Source organism: Arachis stenosperma, chromosome 3 (assembly GCF_014773155.1).
Source record: "Arachis stenosperma cultivar V10309 chromosome 3, arast.V10309.gnm1.PFL2, whole genome shotgun sequence".
NCBI lineage: Eukaryota > Viridiplantae > Streptophyta > Magnoliopsida > Fabales > Fabaceae > Arachis > Arachis stenosperma.
The window spans coordinates 164,125,104-164,147,223 of record NC_080379.1 but is presented as its reverse complement, the minus strand read 5'-3'; the positions used below and the strand labels follow the sequence as shown (position 1 = coordinate 164,147,223).

Genomic DNA, 22,120 nt, shown 5'->3' with positions numbered 1-22,120 from the left:
ACATGGCTACAGCAAGCTTTAATTTACATTCTTTAATATAAATACAATTAATTTAGTCGTACAATAAATTATTAAAAAAGTTTAGGAGTCAGTATCTTTATTTTAAAATTTGATCAATATTTAATTATTAAAATAAAAATAAATAATTTTATATTATTAAATATTATTTTATATTATTAAAAATATTGATAATAATTAATTAATAATTACACATAATAAATTCTATGTCCTAAAATTCCTCTAATTAATTTACATTAAACAATTCTGGTCTCGAGAGCGTGAGCAAGAAAAATATGTTCAGAGTTTCATATTATCTACAGATAATACTACAATCTTTTAAGTATCAAAACTTACTTCATTTTATGAAGTAATTTTTAGATTTAATACGATACAACTAATTCTTTATGTACTGCCAAAAATAAGGGATTTAGCTACGGAAAAATCTGTGGTTAAACTTCAAAAAAAACTGTGACAATTATACTTTCGCAATAAATGAACATCCGTGATTAAAGAGAGCGACACGTTTTTAGTTAGCCACGCTTTTTATTCCAATAGTCACGGTTTTAATACCCGTAGAGATATTTTGTTAGCCACAACTTTGACACGTTTAGTCACACTTTTTTCCGTGGCAAAATAAAAGAATGCATAACGAAATAATTATTTCTGCCACACTTTATCCGTGACAAAATTGACTAGACCGGACTTTTTGGCCACACTTTTTTCTGTGGCTAACGATAAAAGTTAAATTAAAAAAAATAATAAAAATGTTCTTTAATATAAAATTACATGATATAATATTAAAAAAAATCACACTCCTATACGTATTATCTATAGTATAAAAACATAAAATTAACAAATATTTAATATTGAAAAAAAATATCCTAAATTAAATGGACTTGATGTTAAAAAAATATCCAAATAAAACTATTACAAAAAAATATAAAATTTTGCCAAAATAATATGTATTTTTTGTTTCACAGACGATCCACGTGCAAAAATATTTTTAGATAAATAGCAAAAAAATACATCACTTCATACACCTCGTTGATACTCCAGTTGCCTTGTGTGCTCTAATAAAATCTGCTAAGTAAGATAGAGATCAGGAATTAAACTAATGTATTGATAGTTGATACACACAAAAATATTGAAAAAAATAGTTATTAAGCATATTTTCAAAAGAGTTGCTCAAATTCATCGTTTTTAGTCAATACCTCAGACAACACACTCATCTCCACCAACAACAAGATAAAAAGAGAAAACTTAGATCGACGCGAGACTTGTATTATAGTATTTTAGAGAGGCAAAATTTAGAGAGACAAAATTCAGAGCACTACCTCCGAAGAGAATGACGGTGAGGGAGGTGCAATGGAGCAACTTAGGATTCCTTTAAGTTTTCTTCGTAATTCGGTTCCTTTAAGTCTTCTTTGTAATTTGGATTTGCCGGTAAAATCAGGTTCCGTCAATTTATATCAAATTTGAAAAAAAAGTATAAATTATATAAAAATATTTTGAAAAAAATGGAGGAAAACACTAAATTAAGTACGAGAGGTAAAAATTGTTTGATTTTGCCACGGTAATTAATAGGTCTGTGGTAATTGAGAGAATTTATCTCAAGTTAGCCACGAACAAACAAAATCGTCGAAAAACTGTATAAAATTTGGCCACACAAATATAAAACATTGCAATCGATTAACACTATCATATAAATTTACCACTATTTTTTTGTTTCGTAGATATCTTTCCGTTACTAATGACTGTGTTTCTGATAGTGATATTTGGTTATAAAAATTTAACAAAAAAGTATTAGTCCTTACTTCTCTGCGGCCTATAGAATCAAAATGGTATACGGTTTGAATCCTCTACTCAAAAGAATTTTTCATAACATATAAAATTGGACTTAAATGAAGATGGTCAAAATATTTTTTTATATACGAAGATGTTTTGTTTAAAAGCGAGTTATTTATTTAGCGACACTTTAAATAAAGACAACACTTTTATAAATATTAAAATTTAACTATACAATTTATTATCTAAATAAAAAAAAATTTACATAAAGACAATTATAAAATTTTTATTGTAGTATCCATCTATAAAATTTTATCTAAAATTAAATTTACTTATACTAAAAATATTCTTAATTTTTTTAAAGTTAAGAGTGAAATTTAAATCCAAAATTTTTAAACAAAAATAAAAAAATTTCTGCGATTTAAACTATAGATAGTTGACACTAAAATGACTCTTATTATTAAATAGATATTCTTAATTCTAACAAGAAGAACATAAGAAAGTCCTAACGAACATAGAACCATATATATGAATGATATGACGAGGATGAATTCGTTTGCATACATATATAAATAAATAAAAATGTGGTGAGAAAACAAGATGGGAAAGCAATCCAAAACATTCATGGTGTGTGTGAGAGAGATGTTCTCCGGATTAGGCCAACATCCAAATAACGAATATATATATAATTTCTTATTATTTAGGTAAAATAATAAAAATAATAATAATAAAATAATATTAAATAATTATTAAAATTTATTATTTTTAATTATTAGTTAATCATTAATATTTTAAAATATAAAATAAAATACATTATTAAATGATTAAACTAAAAAAATTGAGTTAATAATTAAAAAATAAAAAAAATTCTGATACAATTGAAATTTCTCTAATAATAATAACAACCAGAATCTGACCATTCCAACAGAAACCCCACCAGCAAGCACTAACAAGTAACAACTAACAACATAGCATGATATGGGCATATGGCCACATTCTCTTTCTTTTTCTATTGATACCTTTCCCCATTCACACTCTCCCCAATCTGTACCGCTAATCCCGCCTTTCTCTCTCTTATATCTATATATAATTATGTATAAGCTCCTACATCTATCATCATCATCACTTGTACATACAATTTTTCCTTCTTGTGATTGTTAATAACTAAGTATGGAGTTGAGAAGAGGCATAATGGCAGCCATGGTAATTACACTGATGCTTCAAGTTGCGATGTGTAAATCGGAGATAAGCAGGGCGGACTTTCCTAACGGCTTTACATTTGGCACTGCTTCTTCTGCCTTTCAGGTTAGTCTTCTCTTCTCTTCTGGAAAACTCCAATAAAACTCATATTTTCCAATTAAACATACTTATACTTTTTATTATCAGAATTTATTATATCTGTTCGATATTAATTCAATTTTTTTAGTCTAATTCATTTAACTTAAGCATTAATGACTAATAAATTCTGATAGCATTCTAATATTTCTCTATACTTTTATGAGTTTTATCTCATTTAATCACTTAAATATTAATTATCTCGAAGTTAGGAATAATAAAATATGAAAAATAAATAGGTAGGTATATGTTTCGAGGTTTTAGATGGTATCAACCGTTACCGGAGATGAGTGATGGAAAGAAGATAAGATTGATAAAAACTAAAAAGAACCACAACAACCACTGCCAGATTAATAGTGCTATTGCCCGTTATATTGTTATGAATTATATCGTTTGATTGGTGGATGCCATATAATAATATAACCAACTTTGTCCTCATTCCGGTCACGCACTACCTTATAGTTCGACTCTCATTGATTTTATTTTTTAGAAAAAGATAATCTTAAATTTTTTTAAGAAAAGTATAGATAGACAATGAAAATATTAAAAAATGTGAATAATGAATATATTGGATGTTTATTTATTAGGTGTGGGGATAATTTTTTTAATATTATGATTTAGGTAAATAATTTAGAAGTATAGTTTATTTTTATTTAATTGATAGTTATTCATGTTGTTCAAAAAAGTTATTGGTTACCTATCATTGCCATTTTTTTAATATTATAAATTTTGAGATTGAATCAACACAATATGCCTAGGTGCAGTAGTGGAGGCTTTCTTATTTTCCTCATCTTCTGTTTTTTATTTCCTTTTTCTTTTGACGGAAAGGAAGATTAAAGGCAAAAAGAAGGGCCAAGAATGTACCAGAAAGAAAACTTAAATAATAATGTGATGAATTACCTATATCATTTATAACACATGAACGTATGGAATTCCCTAAAAAGAAAATATGGTATAAAAAGCACAAAATTGATGACAATGCACGTGAGGCTCTTGAACTGTGTGGCACTATACCTAATGGCTATGAATTTCCACTAGTACGGTATTACCTTTCATATATTATATTATAATTATAATCCGAATAACGTATCATGTTAGTCTCTACAATATTTAATTTTGATAAAACAGTCTCTGAATTCAGAGAACAGTGATATTTTGATAATTCAGAAATAAATTAAGTTTGATTAAATACACTATCTTTTATAAAAAATAAATGGTTCACGCATTTGATAATCCAATTTTTTGTTGGAATATCTACAATATCTTTTAGAAGTAGGTGCATACAAAAAATAAAGGGAGAAAAATTGATCTTTAGACATTTTTTAATTTCATTTTGCTATTCATATGAAAAAATTTATTAAATTTAGAAGATAAAAAAGATTTAATTTTTTCAAGTAGATGTACAAAAAATCACATCAACATTTAATTTCTTGGAGTCTTCTGTTAATATATGTCTTCTTACATTTAATACATTTTATATAAAGAAGATTTTTTTTTAGAAATAAAATGTTATTTCTTTCATTCAAAAATAATTTTATGAAAAATTAAGGCTAAAATAAGAATATATTCTTACCTCTCTATCATACAAAAGAATGGGTGATGTTATATGGTCAAGTTATGTTGATAATTAAATAAATTGATTCAATAATTTAAGAATGAATAACAAAAAATTTTAGTTAAAAAATAAAAATAAAAAGAGACATAAAAAAAGAAAAATATAAGTATAAAAATAATTTGTTCTCCTGGGCAGAATATCACATGTGTTTATGCATGTTGGATACCCACCCAACCTTTAGCATAAAAAAGTCAAGTTCAATTCACAAAAAAATTAATTCAATTATTTTTTCTGTACTTGTTCAATTAAACTTAAGTAATTAGTAAGCCACAAGCTCTCTAGCTGGTTTCCTTTGGGTTAAAACTTAAAACTTAAAAGATAAATAAACTTTACTATATTTTAATTTATAATAATATATTTGTTACTTTTTTTCATCTATATTAAAAATTGTCTTAAAAATTCTATATAATTAATGGCATAAGAAAATTTATAAGCACAACATATCAAAATCAAAATTATATAAAAGAAACTTGTAGAAAAGTATGTTTTGATGATTGTTAAAGAAAATATTATATTAACAATACAAGATTTATTTCTAGATGCAATAACTATATTATTGTTGTTGTTATTATGCATGCACACTGATTAACTACTGTTATTCTTGTTCTTAAAAAGAATTTTGTTAACGTCTCTCTTTTATTTGTTTAGCTTTTCATAACATGTTTTCGTTTCTTTTTTAATTTTTTCTCTCATCAATAATGATATAATAATTGTTCATATACAACTATGCAAGCATGTGATTGAATTAATAATATTGTTGACTTTTGTGTAGTATGAAGGAGCAGTAAAAGAAGACGGAAGGGGACCATCTGTATGGGATACTTTCTCACATACTTTTGGTAATAAACTATACATTACTACCTAAGACATGCATATTTAAATATCCATAACTTACTCTTTAATTATATTCTAATTCTAACTCTAATTTCTATTTAATTTATGTTCTTAAAACACAAGTTAACAAAATTTTAAATATAAATAAGATTGATGTCTAGTGATAATAAATTTCAATATGAGTATTTATTAGTTATTTGTATTTTTCCTGTTGAAACATATGTCATGCATATATGATATGACTTTAATGTCTAAGACAGTTACAGTTTCTCATTCTTATACAAAATTGGTTATGTTCGCTGTTTTGTTGCTATATCCAAATAAGGTGAATGCTATGGTGCCTAAAATGTGGTGCCTTATTACTAAAAGAGGTTAAAAGTTATTATTTAATTTAAAAGATATAAGAATAATAATTTTAAAAAAACCAAAACTTACTACAAGAAGTAAGTTAGGCAAAATTTAGACAAAAACTTATAGGCACCATAGAATTGGCCTCCAAATAAAGTCTGAAAACTATTCTAACTAAAATCAGATTAATTTCGGCTGATAAAAATAAAGGTGTATTTATATTTATATTAATTTTTTACTCAAAGCTCATGGAATTGTTTACTTAATAAATGGAGGCTAATAATTTTTTTTCCCCTTTAATTTTTGTTTCAGGCAAGATACTCGATTTCAGCAATGCTGATGTTGCAGTGGATCAATACCATCGATACGAAGTATGTTGCTAAATATATTATAAATATTTGATATATAATAATAATAATTTGATATTTGTTTAATTTTGTAATTTGGATTGGATGTTGGGGGCAGGAAGATATTCAACTCATGAAGGACATGGGAATGGACGCCTATAGGTTTTCCATTTCATGGACTCGGATTTTTCCAAGTAAGCAAAGCAATTATATACTATATTCCTTCAATAGAAATTAATTATAAACCAGTTAATTTATTATATTTTTTTTTTCAAAAAAAAATACAAAAAATGCAGTTCTTTTGTTATTCATTGTAAACGCTTTAATGCCTTAATTATGCTTGTGAATTGTGATCCAAGGGACGTGGACCACCTGCTATAAATACTACTAATTGTTCAATCTCATCAATTTGATCTATTCATTCAAATTTCATTGTATTGTGTTGCTTTATGTCATTATCATGTGAGGTAGTACTATAACTTCATCGTATAACACAATAATGTTGTAGTTCCCAAGTGATTGACACTTGACACCACTGTGAATCTCCCCTTTCAAGATACCAAACAAAAATCAATTGCTGCACTCTTTTATTTTCACAGCAAGAAAAAGAAAGAGTTTAATTTTAATGCAGTCACAGTGTAAAATATTTTAGTATTTTACACAATCTTACTATTATATTCGTTTTTTTGAATGATTATTTATGCTGTCAATGTGAAATATAGTTTTTTTTTTATTGATGTAGAATTACGTAATTAGATGTATGTGTAAAATTACTTTACACTGACAGTACATCAAAATATAGGAAGAGAATTGATATGTTAATTATCAAGTATCAAATACAGTATATATTTGCAGTTATAAATATCAAATTTACCTGCTTATAAAATTCATGTATTAGATGGAACCGGAGAAATTAACCAGGCAGGAGTTGATCACTATAACAAACTCATAGACGCATTACTCGCCAAAGGTAATTAATTAAGTTTTTTTAAGTAATAGAGTATAGATGCAGATGCGAAAATAATTAAGAGGGCTTATTACTTATTAGATATGGTTTTGATTGCTTGATGAATTTACAGGAATTGAACCATATGTGACCATATACCACTGGGACCTACCACAAGCCTTAGAAGACAAGTATAATGGATGGCTCAGTGCTGATATCATGTATGAAGCATTCATTTTTCAACTTGTGATGTTATGTTATTGCAATCTTACAGTGATTAATGATAAGTTCAAGTAAATTAATATGCTAATGATTGTGTGACACTTGCAGAAATGACTTTGCAAATTATGCTGAGATATGCTTTCAGAAATTTGGGGACAGAGTGAAGCATTGGATCACATTTAATGAGCCACACACATTTGCCACACAAGGGTATGATGTTGGTCTTCAGGCCCCTGGAAGATGCTCCATTGTTCTTCACCTGTTTTGTAGGGCTGGCAACTCTGCTACTGAACCTTACATTGTTGCTCATAATGTCCTTCGTTCTCACGCACTTGTTGCTGATATATATAGAAAAAAGTATAAGGTGAAGAGTTTATGGTTATTTTTACGAGATTAATTTTGATGTACTGACAGTGTAAAACATTTTACACAGTCATGCAATCAGATCCGTTTTCTTGGATGATCATTTACACTGTTAATGTGAAAAGTAGTTATTTTTAGTTTTACTGATATAACATTACGTAATTGAATGCACGTATAAAATTATTTTACACTGACAGTACATCAAAATTAAATTCTATTTTCATTACTTTTTAGTGCAGGTTTCTAATTCTGTGTAGACATGAAAAACATTTTGGTACTTGGAAAATTGAGACGCTTTTTAAGAAGAAAACTGAATATATAAAAATGTGTCAAATTCATAATCTATTTTCTTGAAATATGAAAAAAGTTGTCTTCTAAAATTGTGTAACTAATAATTTCATAATCTGTATGTCATTAAAAAAGTTTATGTGGTTGTAATTTGTAAAGAACTTGTGATTCCACAGGCTGCACAGGGTGGATCACTTGGGATAGCCTTTGATGTGATTTGGTATGAGCCAGCAACAAACACCAAAGAAGACATTGAAGCTGCTCAAAGAGCACAAGATTTCCAGTTAGGCTGGTAAGGCTACTTATCAAGATATTCTTATTTATTATTAGATGAAATGTGAAATTTTGAACAAATAGATTTCACATCTTATCTAATAATACCAGTGTCTCACAAATATTATATTCAATTCCAATTACTAATTAAGTTAATTATAATGATAGGTTTCTTGATCCTTTGATGTTTGGAGATTATCCAGCTTCAATGAGAAGCAGAGTAGGGAACAGGCTTCCAAAATTTACCCCATCTGAGGCTGCCCTTGTGAAAGGTTCCTTAGATTTTGTGGGAATCAATCATTACACCACTTTTTATGCAAGAGACAATAAAACTAATCTCATTGGAGTTCTGCTCCATGATACTGTTGCAGATTCTGGTGCTGTTACTCTTCGTAAGTTCTACACTATCAAATATCAACTAGTCATTATTTTTATTTTGTTAATTTTTCTGTTTTGCACTGTCACTGAAGTAATTTTCTTTTCACTCGCTTTCAGCATTCAATGGTACAAAAGCTATTGGAAAAAGGGTAAGCCTTTGCATCATTGCCTTCTCTTTTTTCTAATTGATATGTGATATGAGATCCTGGCCTAATCTATTTTAGCACCACCTAATGTTGAAAATTAAAATGCTGTGTTGTCTCAGGCAAATTCTATATGGTTGTATATAGTGCCACAAAGCATGAGAACCTTGATGAACTATATCAGACAAAAGTATGGGAACCCTACAGTCTATATCACAGAAAATGGTAACCTTCAAAACATAAATTACATAATTGATGCTTACTATGTACATTATGTCACAGAATCTAAAGAATTAATCTAAAATATACTTTGTTCTGTGTACTTTCAAGTTCCATAAATAACAATAAAGTGTATATATTGTAGTTTTGACTAGAAAGCTAAATCTTTACTTTCTACAATGGTTGTGACTTGTGACAGGGATGGATGATGGGAATAGCCCATTTACCTCCATTAAGGATGCTCTAAAGGATGAGAAACGGATTGGGTACCACAGTGGCTATTTATCTAATTTACAAGCTGCTATAAAGTATGTACTAATAATTTATGGCTTCATTTCATTACTACCAATATTTTTTTTTTGTCAATTGTATTATTATAAGCTTAGTAATGATTATCTGATTTGATGAATTGCAGAGATGGTTGCAATGTGAAGGGATATTTTGTGTGGTCACTACTTGATAACTGGGAGTGGGCAGCTGGATACAGTTCAAGATTTGGTCTATACTTTGTTGATTACAAAAACAATCTGAAGAGATACCCTAAACAATCTGTTCAATGGTTCAAGGACTTCTTGAAACCATCTTAATAGCTGTCAAAATCATATATACATATATAGGTTGTAGTGTACACCTTGTGTTTAGATCATGAAAGCAAAAAAAAAAAAAAAAAAAAAAAAACCACATTCAATGATTTGTAATGTTTAAAGATAATAAAATGAAATTTATTTTATTTTTAACGATGGTTTAACTTTCTTATTCTTAATAAGACACAAGTTTGCCTATATACTTTAGACAGAGTTTCAAATTTAACTCTCTACAAGATCATTTTGTTAAAACATATTCATTTTCTATTATTGTAAATGAATAAGAATTTAATTTATTATATACAGAAAATCAATCTATTCATAACTTAGTTCAAGTATTTGTATAAGTAATAAAATTAAAAAAAATCTTTATAATTATAAATAGTCTACTCATTCACTTATGAAAATGTCAAATATTTAAATTTTACTATATGTATATAACAAATTATCGGCCGATAAATACTTAAGTGGAGTTTAAATTCATGACCGATTAATTATTGATCTGTTGAGTTAAAAGATATTGCGAGAAATAACAAAAAAAATTATTGTTCCAGTGTTTTTATTTAATTTAAGTATGATATTGAATTAAAAAGAAAATATTTATTATTTGGGGGAAAAGACGCTAACAAACTAGAAAGATGATAAATGGAAGCAAAAAAAAAGACATTGCTTTTAATATGTGAACATTTATGTTTACAGCTATTAAATAAACAAAACAATAAAATTGATTGATTTTCAGAAAAAAAATATAGGGAGTTAATGGAGTATCTATATAATGAGAGTTTAGAAATATTCGATTTAGTAGAATATCAGATATTTATTATTCTTGATATTCGAATAGTTATTTTGGATAATATAAATATATTGTGTTTAAAATTTTTTTTATCTCGTATTAAACCAAATAAATAATTCATTATACACAGTATACAAATACTCCATTGTATTGATTCCTCAAATGTACATATGATACTAATGAGTTGATAGCGCCACTTACAATGTAATTATAGCATCATTATAAATAGATCCGAAATAATTCATTCCACTATTTTAGCTCACCACAAAACAGACACAAACATTCACATAACAGAAACAAACCTTCACCCTCATCACCGTCACTTTCTTTTTCTTCTGTTCTTCTAATCTACCGCACAAACAAGGTTATCATTCGAGCTATGTTCTTATCTTGAGTTGCCTTTAGAAATTTGGTTGAAGTTGAACTCTTTGTTTGTAGGTGGATAAAGATCCAATGTTGGCACTTGTGTGAATTGTCTAAGATCTGCTACCATATATTTTATTGTATCATACACTTGTCTAATTCCACAATTTGTCTCTTTTTTCGTGTTTGCATGTGTGTGTGTAGAATTAGATAACAAAGAACACTTTCATTTTCTGATTTTAGGTAACATCACATAATGATTGCACCAATAGAATATTAGATTTAGTTAGAATAGATCTCCATATCCTATGAAATTTGAATGATGAATGATTATCAATTTCATAAATTGTAGGTGCTGAAAACCTAGAAAATGGTGAAGATTTGTTGCATTGGAGCCGGGTATGTTGGAGGGCCAACAATGGCGGTGATTGCATTGAAGTGCCCTAACGTTCAAGTAACCGTGGTGGACATAGCAGAACCAAGAATCAATGCGTGGAACAGCGGAACCCTGCCGATCTACGAGCCAGGGCTGGATGATGTGGTGAAGCAATGCAGAGGGAAGAATCTCTTCTTTAGCACGGAGGTGGAGAAGCACGTGGCGGAGGCTGACATCATCTTTGTTTCCGTCAACACGCCTACAAAGACTCAGGGCCTCGGCGCAGGCAAGGCGGCCGACTTAACTTACTGGGAGAGCGCTGCCAGGATGATCGCCGACGTCTCCAAGTCGGACAAGATTGTGGTTGAGAAATCAACTGTCCCTGTGAAGACTGCAGAGGCAATTGAGAGAATCTTGACACATAACAAGAAAGGAATCAATTTCACAATTCTATCAAATCCTGAGTTTCTTGCTGAGGGAACTGCAATTCAAGATCTGTTTAATCCTGATAGGGTGCTAATTGGTGGAAGGGAGACACCTGAGGGGCAAAAAGCCATAAATGCCCTCAGAGATGTGTATGCTAATTGGGTCCCTAAGGAGAGGATCCTCTGCACTAATCTCTGGTCTGCTGAATTGTCAAAGCTTGCTGCTAATGCTTTCCTTGCCCAGAGGATTTCCTCTGTCAATGCAATGTCTGCATTGTGTGAGTCAACTGGTGCTGATGTTACGCAGGTTTCGCACTCCATCGGGACGGATTCTAGAATCGGGCCCAAGTTCTTGAATGCCAGTGTTGGATTCGGTGGATCATGCTTCCAGAAGGACATACTCAATTTGGTCTACATTTGTGAGTGCAATGGTCTCCCTGAGGTTGCCAATTACTGGAAGCAGGTACACTAAACTTAGCACTCTTCTTTCTATAAGTCCAAAATATATGAACTAGCACCCAAGAGAACAATTCTCATGCATATATAGTAAATAGTAAATAGTGCACTTATGACAGGTGGTAAAGGTGAATGACTACCAGAAGTCGCGGTTCGTGAACCGGGTGGTTTCGTCCATGTTCAATACAGTTTCAAGCAAGAAGATCGCGATCTTGGGATTCGCCTTCAAGAAGGATACAGGGGACACAAGGGAGACACCAGCTATTGATGTATGCAAGGGACTCTTAGGGGACAAGGCCAGATTGAGCATATTTGATCCTCAAGTAACTGAAGATCAGATTTTGAAGGATTTGTCTATGAAGAAGTTTGATAAGGACCACCCTTCACATCTTCAGCCTGCAAGCCCTACTTCAATAAAACAAGTTTCTATTGTTGGTGATGCATATGAGGCAATTAAGGACTCACATGGTATCTGCATTCTAACTGAGTGGGATGAGTTCAAGAAGCTTGATTATCAGAAGGTGTTTGATTCAATGCAGAAGCCAGCATTTGTATTTGATGGAAGGAACATTGTGGATGCTGATAAGCTCAGGAAAATTGGCTTCATTGTTTATTGCATTGGAAAGCCATTAGATCCATGGCTCAAGGACATGCCTGCTGTGGCATAATATATTAAAGAATACAAAATAAAAAGTTATATACAGAGGGAAACTTCTGATTCAAGATAAAATGCAGCATATCCTGGTATATGTTGGAATGTTCTCATTCTTTTTTTACTTAACACTTTCTTTTAAAAGGTTTTGTCTCTTTGTACCAAGTTTATGGCACGTTATTGTTTCCTATATTATTTTCTTGTTAGGTAGCTGAAATTCCTTATTTATTGACCTGCCTATAGATATAATAAACGAGTAGTTATGGAATTTTAATACAATGGATAACAGTCATTTTTCTTATTAGCCATTGATTGATAAATGCTATTGTTTTGCGTTTTTTGGTTCTCTGGCTTTAGCTCGTTAAAAAGTAAAAACACTATAAAGTAAAAAAGGAAGAAAAAATACATTGTATTAACATTTCTTGAAGTAATATGGCAAACATTTTAATACGAGAGTTTCACTTATTCATTTTTCCCCGAATAAGAGAAAAATCAAATAAAGTAATGTTATTTATTTATTTTTTAGAAAACAAATTTGCATGAAATATGATCGAGAAATAACCATTTTATATTTTTATCAAAATATGCGTGAAACAAGGACATAAGGCGAGGCGAGTGGAGGTTTCGGCCCCAATTTTTTTTAAAAAAAATTAATAATTTTTTTTAAAAAAAATTAATAATTTTTTTTAAAAAAAATTAATAGTAATAAGTTATTAAGTATGATTTTTTTTAAATTATTTAATATTTAAAAATTAATTATTTTTACTGATTTGAAAATAGTACATGATTGGAATCAAAAAGGAAGGATAGTTTTGTTATATTTATTTATTTTTCATTAATTAGAAAAATGGAAAATACAACATGATATAAACATGTTTGCATAAAGAATAATAAACGGCACGAATATATACGATAAAGTGATATGTATAATTTGCCTTTGTTTTGTGATCAACCACTTCTTTTATCTCTTTTCCTTCCCTTTTCCCTCCAAAATGCCAAAAGTTAATTACGAAATCATTTTCACAATAGAACGCATGAGTCAGTAACTTGTAAAAGAAAAGAAAGATCCTTGTGTTGTGTACGATGAAAAATCTATCTTTCCCTTCATTTCATCTTCCGACCTCCAAACAAATGGTTGTAAATCCTCCTTGTTGCGTTAAAAATTTACAGAAAGCACAATTGTTTAGTACAAAACGAACATTCGTATAGATTGTTTTAAGAATATTTTATAACCATGCAAGGAGAGAAGAAGATAAGAAAATCACGGAACGGTGAAAATTTCCATACTTTATCCAAGATATAACTAAAGTACTAAGTTTTGATAACTGTGCATTATTTGTACTGCATTTGACGATAATTATTTCGTAGTATCAAACTATCAATTCTGTTTTACGAAACTGCTTTCATATTAATGAACAGTAGTCTCCTTCAAACTTCCTCCTAATTAATTGGTTGTAAGCTAATTTGTTACTTTTTTTTACTATAATTCAAGCCATGTAGCATTACTTCATTATGAGAGCTTGATTAAATTAGGTTTACAAACTTTACACATCAAAATAACTACTTCCTAACCAATTTGAATTGGTCAATCGGTTAACGATATGTTTAAATAAGTGTCTGAAATATATACGTAACAACCTATTAACTAGCGTTCAACACTAAAATCTTAAATAGAACTTAAATCTATAACAAATTAATCTTTATACTATCGAATTAGGAAATTCTATAAATAAAACAATTTCATCTATGTTAAAATAATTGCCTCTTCTACTTTTCAAATTATAAATAAAGTAGTATGTTATTATTTTTTCTCAAAATTTATAATTTTTATTTAAAAAGGTAAGGTATATTTTTTGCTTTTTAAGTTTGTTAAAATTTTTAAAAATATTTTTAAATTTTATTTTGTTTTAATTTTATCTAAAAATTTTTAATTTACATCAAATAAATCTTAAAGTGGTCCTGAACTTGCAACTGAATCTCAATCTCATCCCTCAACTTGCAATTGCTCCAAATTTCTCACTGAACTTAACAAAAGTGATTCACAGTTATTCTTGAACAAAGTGATAATATATATGGAAGGAAGCTACTAAACGCTGGACAACCAACCACTATATTACGTGACAATTATAATTTTTTAATTCAACTTAGCTCCTGATGATAGTTTATAGCCCTAATCCCAATTTGAGCTCCAGAAAATATCATCCACCGTTAAAAGTCACTCTCTTTTTTCTCCTTTGCCGTTGTTAGGTGCGTTTGGAAAAGGTAATGATGAGTGAAATATACCGAAGGAAAAAACTGCTTTAATGCTGAGTAATATTTAATTTTCAGCTTAAAGAAAAAAATTTTCTCATGTCTCTGAAGAAGGACCTTCAAAATGTTCCTCCTACGCTAATAACAAAATATGAGTGAATATAATAGAAATTAATGTGTTTTGTAATATAATTTGGTTATGAAAAATGAGTGAATATTGGAGAAAGAATCAAAAGTCATTCGTTAGCATCTTTGGAAGTCAAGGCTAATAACAAAATATTTGTATAAAAAATAATAGAAATTAATGTGTTTTGTATTTAAGCCAATTAATTTCAGATTTCTTTCAAAAAATGCTTTGGTTAGATGTAAAGTAGAAACCTCTACATTGACCCCAAAACACAAAAATGGAAACATAGAAAGGCAACTCGGAATGGAAATATGGAGAAGATGATAGGGGAAAACAGGATATTACGGCAACAATGTTAAGGTTATAATAATTAAAAAAAATATATATGGTTAAGGCAATTAAATCGGTTTGAGATTCTGATCCTTCAATTGTGGTCCTACAAGCAAGACAGCTTTGGCTACACCTATTTTTTAATCTTTAGTAAATTTTTAATAAACAAAATAAACATATTTTTGACATATTTAGTTGAACATTAAAAAAAATGCAAGAAAGAAGGTCCATTTTTTTTAACATGCTGATTTTTAATTTTCTACAAGCCATAATCCCATCTCTTTAAAATTTTAGAAATCTACGCTTTTAGGATTTAATTTCAATGTAAAGCTTTTTTATACATAAATTAAAAAGAATAAATTTAATTAGATAATATAATATAATTTTTATAAATGATCATTATAAAATATTTTATACATACACAATTGTATACTACCATGATAGAAAAAATAATTAATTTTTAAATTTATTATTTAAAAAATCATATAAATACATGAATTTGATTAGATGATTTATAAAATTTTGTATATTACTAACACATTAAAATTAAATCATAGATAATAATAAATAATAAATAATAATAGAAAAAAGTATATTTTTTATCTTTAAAGTTTATTAAAAATTTTAAAGATATGTTTAAATTGGATTTTGCTTTTAACTTTGTTAAAAAAATTTATTTGCATTAAATATACTCATAAAAACTAAATTATCAAAAAATTTAGGACCAATCCAACATAATACATGATAATTATGTCTAACTTGCTTGTGTTAAAAATCGTTCTTGTGAAATTATTGTTAGATTGGTCTTGAATTTTTTAAAAAATTAGCTATCAGAAATCTTTTATCTAAATAAAAAAATTTTGGGATAAAATTTAAACAAAATAAAATTTAAGAATATTTTTAAAATTTTTAACAAATTTAAAGATTAAAAATATACTTTATCCATAATAATAACAAAGTTTTATTGATTTGTCAAAACTAAACTCTTCTATAATATAAAATTATTATTTAATTCTAAAAGTTAACCATTAATTTATATATTTTTTATAAAGTAATTAATCATTATAATAATTAAATTGATCATATTAGAATAATCAATATTTTTACTGTAGTATAATAAATCTTTTTTATATACAATCACATGTTTGGACTTATTTAGGTGATCTTTTAAGAAAAGATCTTTTTTCGAGTTATCTTTTTTTAAAATATCTTATCAAAAAATAAAAGTAATTTTATGTTTGAATATCTTGTACAAAAGATGGGTATAACAATATAAAAGTATTTTTTTGTTTATTTATTATATAAAAAACATATTTTTTTTAAGGTAAAAATATCTTTTAAAAAGAGATGTAAATTGTAGTTTTTCAAAAAAGATAATTTTTTTTTAATTTTTTAGTACTTTTACTTTTACTACTAAAAATTTGTCAAACATATTAAAAAATAAAAAGGTTCTTTTTTCATTAAAAAAAGATATTTTTTATCAAGATAATAGCACCTAAACAAGCACGTTACTGACTTTTTGTATTTACGTAAAATTATTATAAATATGTATATTATTTTTGGTATAGTGTATCAAAATTTAATTATTAAAGACAAAAGAAAATCAACATTCAAATATAAAATAAATTAATTACCAAAATAGCAAAAGTATTTTTTTTTTCTCAAAAGACTTTTTCTTTTATAATAATCTTTTTTCCGAGAAAAAAAAGCTTTATAAGGAATTAAAATGAAGTCCCCGGGGGTAGTGGCATATCACATCTGAGATAATGATACAACCGAAAATCTTGTCCCTTCAAATGATCTTTCTTTCTCTCTCTCTCTCTCTCTCTCTCTCTCTCTCTCTGTGAGTCGCACGTGCCAAAACATAAGCGCAACCTCCTTAATTTTTATTTTTATTTTTTTTCTTAGCTACCAATAAAACCATACCCTATTTTTCTTTCTTTCGTGCATGGAATTCTCCTCCAACTACATCACTGAGCACAGGTAAAAATAAAAACCAATTAAAAAAGAAGAACCCAATTGTTATACTGTTAGCTACCTCTTAATGATTATTAAAATCAGTGATTGATTCAATTGTGTTTGTTCTTGAATGTTGAAGGAAGTTGGTTAGTAAGTAGGAATAGCGGAAGTAGTAGTAGTAGGAGGAGGAGGAGGAGGAGTAGAATGTAGTAGTAATCTTCAAAAAAATGTGATCTTTATTTTTGGGGCATTGAATTTCTCGCATTCTATTGGGAAACGGAAATTAAGGGGTCTCGCCCCTTTTTGTGGGTCGGATCTTGTACTTCTTAGAACTGTCACATCTCAAAACACCATTTTTGATTCTCTCTTCTCTTTTCTGCTCATCATCGTCATCGTCACCATCATCATCAACAACAAACTCTTTTGGTGATCCTCAATTTTGGTCCCTTCATCTCTTTTCTGCAATAAAAATTCCACCTTGTTCTAGTTGATCATATATATTTATATATATATATATATATTCATGTATCATTGCTCTCTAATGATGAATGTTTCATGTTTCATGTTATGCTTTTGCAGTGTTTGATAGAAGGCATGCTTAGCTGATCTTGTTCTGTTTTTGTTTTGGCGCATCAACCAAATCAGATTCATTGATTGGTTGTTGAATAATTATTGATCAGAATCAGAATAATTGAGATTGGTATGATGATGGAGGAGAGGAAGAAGTTTGTGTGCAAGTATTGCAGCAAGAGGTTTCCATGTGGCAAGTCTCTTGGTGGTCACATCAGGACCCACATCACTGAAGAAAGAACCACCATCAATGCTTCTTCTTCTCCCATTGCTGCTAACACTCATGATCTTCTTCTCAAGAAGAGGAAGAGGGATTCATCATGGCCTACTCAATCTGCTGCTGCTGCTGGTGGTGCTGCTACTGCTGGTAACAATAATAATAGCCCCATTTATGGGCTAAGGGAGAATCCCAAGAAGACAACAAGGTTTGTGCATATTGATGGTGCTGCTGCCACCAACTTGGCACGTGAGAAGGAAGAAAGGTTCTGCAAGGAATGTGGGAAAGGCTTTCCATCAATGAAAGCTCTGTGTGGCCACATGGCTTGTCACTCTGACAAAGACAAAGACAGAGAGAAATTGGTGGTTATGGCTATGGATGATGATGGTGATGATGATGAATATGGTGATAATAATAGCCAATCTGATGCTGAGAGTTCTGGTGGTGCTGCTGCTTCGTTGCTTCCAAGGAGGAGATCCAAGAGGATGATGAGGTTCAAGAATCTCAGACCCTTTTGTTCTTCTTCTCCATCTGCTTCTGTCTCTGAAGTGGAGCAGCAGCAGGAGGAGCAAGAAGAGGTTGCTAGGATGCTCATGATGCTCTCAAGAGATTCCGGCCGGAGGGGTCGATTCGTGTCTCTTACTGAGTCTTCTGATAACAATTCTGTTGTTCTTAACACCAATAAGGTTGCTGCTGTGACTGTGAGTAATAACAGTGGCAGGAAGAACTTTGTGCCTAATGATTCAGATTCAGCTGCTGGGTCTCTGAGGAGTGGCCTCAAGAACAAAATGGTTGATTCAGATGTCTCAATGGATGAATTCAAAGGGTGGAAGAATGTTAAAGATAAAGACAAAGAGAGAAGAAGCAAATACAGTAGTACTGTTGCTTTTGCTGCTGCAGTTAAGGATTTGGAATATGAAACAACAATATCTACTACTGCTACTACAAGGAAGAAGTTTGATTTCAGAAAGAGAGCAAATTATGATTCTCTTATTCACACTTCAACTGAGGTTCCTACCAAGAATGAAAAAACTGGTTTTGCCAATGATGAATATGATGATTGTTCTTATGATTCAACAGAATATGATGATGTTGATGAAGATGAAGAGAGTGATGAGAACAGCACTGATACTGATACTGATTCATTTCCTGCTCCAAAGGCTCATAGCACTAAGGCCAGCACAAAGGCTAATAAGAAAAAGAAGAACATGAAGAAGAAGTTGAAGTCAAAGAAAAGCAAGGAACATGAATGTCCAATTTGCTACAAGATTTTCAAGTCAGGACAAGCATTAGGAGGACACAAAAGATCCCATTTCATTGGAGGTTCATCAGAGGAGAACACTTTGGTCATCAAGCAGCATCATGCTGCTCCTTCTTCTCTTGTTGTTGTTCCTAATTGCCTAATTGATCTCAATCTTCCTGCTCCTGTTGATGACTAATGAAGAAGGACCGCATCAATTTCCATCATCAACGTTGAAACAGCAACAACCAAGGTAGATGAAAAGTCTGAAATTTCTTGGAATGTTTTTCTTTTTTTTCCTTTGTCTTTATCCTTCATATTTCATACCAGGACAGCAATTACTACAATGTATACAGCTAAGAGGGTAAATGATTTTGGTTTCTTAATATTCCCTTTATATCATTCCTTTCATTTGGTAGTAGAAGAAGGTAGTGTCTTTTTTTGTTATCCTTTTCATGTTAATGGAACATGACAATTCCGTAGTTTTAAAATTGAAACTTTTGTTTCTTTTTCTATATCCTACATTATTCTTGTGAGTATTCCATTCCTTTCCTTTTAAGTAATGACTTCATCTCTTCAATTGATTCAAATAATATACTGAATCAAATTTCTATCTTTCTTGTTTCTCCACCCTCTTATTGAAATGTAAATGTAACAGAACTTTTACTGCAAAGTTCAGCTTTAAGATCTTAGTTTAGTTCATCTTTGTTATGTGCAGCACTTGAGCTTTTGTTCTTGGGAAGCGTGTTCATTGAAAAAGTATTCTTTAGTACCTCTTATTCTTACTTTTTCGTCGCTTAGTAACTTAAATTACCTAAAAAGTGCATACTCCACTTTCTTAAAGTAGAAGAGTCCTTCAAGTTGGAAGAATAAGCAAATCCAAAGGTTAAAAAGAGTAATGATTTTTCTTTTGAAAACACATAAACACATTCTTTATTTCTTTTCAACTTTACTATAGTGAAATTTGTCTAGCTTGTGACCAAAGTCTATAGAATTCAATTCAGCACTATGGTCAATCCCATTAGCTAGTTTCCCTAGAAATTCATGGTTTTTTTTAATTAATCTTAATCTCTACTGGTCTCTCATCTTTTAGCATTGAAAAAGAGCAACAGTAATAGTAATAGTGTTTTGGATTATTCTTAAGAGTAATTAATTGTAGAAGCATGAGGAAACACGCTTTAGCTGTTAAACAAAATTTGAGTTGAGGTGGTTGTAAGGTCGCCTACCACATTGTGGCATGAAAGCTTATAATTGCTCCATGTGTAAATGTCTAACAACACTGTTCAAATAGAAACTATTTGTATGCCTTTTTCTTAATGCCAATTCCTATGTGTATTGTTGCCTATCAATTCCTTTTACCCATTGTGGTGCATGAGAGGACCACTTTAGTAGTGACATTTGTGCATCAAAATTTTGATCACAAGGTAAGATCAACACACACCGTAAAACTTCACAACATGTTTTAGTTATTTTCTTTGTCGTGGTGAGGATTTTTTTTAACAATTCTACTAACTATACATCTATTATAATAAATATTATTTTAATACTAGTATTTTTATAACAATTAGATACACATTTTTTTATTTTGTAAGTTAAAAAATTATTTAAATATACAATTAATTAAAGAGTGTTTGATGTATGAATAGTATTTTTTTTAAATAGATGAATTATAAATATTCAATAAGTATTTATCAATAAACAAAAGTTTTAAAAGGTCAAAATCAAGAATTAAAAATAATGAATTGGAACTATTATGAAAATGTTGATGTGAGAAGGTAAGGATAACGTGATATTATAAGAACATCCTATGTTAAAAATAAATAAATAAATAAATAATTTAATTCTTGTACTATATTATATTTGAACATTGGTGTCATGTGGGCTCAAGACAGCTCTCATCAGAATGGACTCAATGATCAAATCCAAGTATGAATGCAACAAGAAGTAAGAGGGTTTATGGAATCATGGTCAAGTGGAAAATTACACGAGCTAAGGTTGTGAACAAAATGGGTGAATAAATTAAGATGGTGACTAGAAATCTGTTTGGTGGCCTGGAAGACTTTCACTTCAAAGGACAATTGTAAATACCGGAGGAAACAAGGGAAGAAACTTCACACTAGTTCCACAACAAAGTTGCCTACTTTTTTATGTGTAATACAAACAGCACTTTCCCTCAGTTACTTATTGTTATCGTTCACTCCAATTCCAGCTTGTTAAAAATAAGCAATGACTCCTCATGAAGAAATTACTACAACATATTTTATGCGTGCTTGACCAAAAAAAAAAAATTCGAAATTATATATATAACTTAGTAACATTTTTTTTCGAATTTAGTTAATTTGTACCCAAAGACGCATGATAAAATTATAAATTGAAAATTTTTTTATTGAAAATATACAAAATTTAAGTTTTTAATATATTTATTTTATATTTATAAATAAAAATATTTAAAACATGTAATAAATATATTTTAGCATTATGCAAGCTCTATTATTGCGTCCTATAGTTGATGTTTAGAAGTCATTGCCTTATTCCAATACGTTGGAACTAGAAGAGTGAGCTAGTGACTAATTAGGGACATTTGTTGTTTGTATTAGTAATAAAGTAAGTGATAATTAAGAAGGCAAATTTCTTGCCAAGTCCAATTTTCTTTTTTCAAATGTGAACAGTGCTTGTTGAGAT

The 22,120-nt window shown here is 29.4% G+C and overlaps 3 protein-coding genes across 5 annotated transcripts; all 3 read left to right on the top strand.

Annotated features, from left to right (window-relative positions):
- Window positions 1-2,716: 2,716 nt before the first annotated feature.
- LOC130967854 (beta-glucosidase 40) lies at window positions 2,717-9,769 on the top strand. Its single transcript, XM_057892888.1, has 13 exons — window positions 2,717-3,090; window positions 5,508-5,574; window positions 6,230-6,288; window positions 6,383-6,458; window positions 7,163-7,234; window positions 7,344-7,431; window positions 7,541-7,796; window positions 8,260-8,375; window positions 8,525-8,748; window positions 8,852-8,883; window positions 9,000-9,102; window positions 9,296-9,404; window positions 9,512-9,769. The coding sequence occupies exons 1-13, from the start codon at window positions 2,956-2,958 to the stop codon at window positions 9,681-9,683; spliced, it is 1,509 nt and encodes a 502-aa protein (XP_057748871.1). The 5' UTR covers window positions 2,717-2,955; the 3' UTR covers window positions 9,684-9,769.
- A 972-nt stretch (window positions 9,770-10,741) lies between these two features.
- Window positions 10,742-12,996, top strand: LOC130967855 (UDP-glucose 6-dehydrogenase 1-like). Of its 2 annotated transcripts, XM_057892890.1 has the most exons (3): window positions 10,742-10,837; window positions 11,189-12,100; window positions 12,213-12,996. In XM_057892890.1, exons 2-3 carry the CDS (start codon window positions 11,207-11,209, stop codon window positions 12,759-12,761), a joined length of 1,443 nt encoding a protein of 480 aa, XP_057748873.1. In that variant the 5' UTR covers window positions 10,742-10,837; window positions 11,189-11,206; the 3' UTR covers window positions 12,762-12,996. The 2 variants fall into 2 exon arrangements, with proteins under 2 accessions (XP_057748873.1, XP_057748872.1); XM_057892889.1 differs by lacking the exon at window positions 10,742-10,837 and having other exon boundaries at window positions 10,919-12,100.
- Window positions 12,997-17,228: 4,232 nt separating this feature from the next.
- On the top strand, window positions 17,229-19,824 carry LOC130967853 (uncharacterized). 2 transcript variants are annotated; one of them, XM_057892886.1, is made up of 2 exons: window positions 17,229-17,435; window positions 17,991-19,824. In XM_057892886.1, exon 2 carries the CDS (start codon window positions 18,114-18,116, stop codon window positions 19,635-19,637), a length of 1,524 nt encoding a protein of 507 aa, XP_057748869.1. In that variant the 5' UTR covers window positions 17,229-17,435; window positions 17,991-18,113; the 3' UTR covers window positions 19,638-19,824. The 2 variants fall into 2 exon arrangements, with proteins under 2 accessions (XP_057748869.1, XP_057748870.1); XM_057892887.1 differs by having other exon boundaries at window positions 17,388-17,837.
- Window positions 19,825-22,120: the final 2,296 nt, after the last annotated feature.

What these genes read in the sequence shown, in the direction of transcription:
- LOC130967853 (XM_057892886.1), top strand. Translation starts at nt 18,114, where the DNA reads ATGATGATGGAGGAGAGGAAGAAGTTTGTGTGCAAGTATTGCAGCAAG.
- LOC130967854 (XM_057892888.1), top strand. Translation starts at nt 2,956, where the DNA reads ATGGAGTTGAGAAGAGGCATAATGGCAGCCATGGTAATTACACTGATG. An exon ending in ATGGACTCGGATTTTTCCAA is followed by an intron (nt 6,459 to 7,162) that starts GTAAGCAAAGCA and finishes TTCATGTATTAG; the next exon opens with ATGGAACCGGAGAAATTAAC. An exon ending in AATTTACAAGCTGCTATAAA is followed by an intron (nt 9,405 to 9,511) that starts GTATGTACTAAT and finishes GATGAATTGCAG; the next exon opens with AGATGGTTGCAATGTGAAGG.
- LOC130967855 (XM_057892890.1), top strand. Translation starts at nt 11,207, where the DNA reads ATGGTGAAGATTTGTTGCATTGGAGCCGGGTATGTTGGAGGGCCAACA. An exon ending in TTGCCAATTACTGGAAGCAG is followed by an intron (nt 12,101 to 12,212) that starts GTACACTAAACT and finishes CACTTATGACAG; the next exon opens with GTGGTAAAGGTGAATGACTA.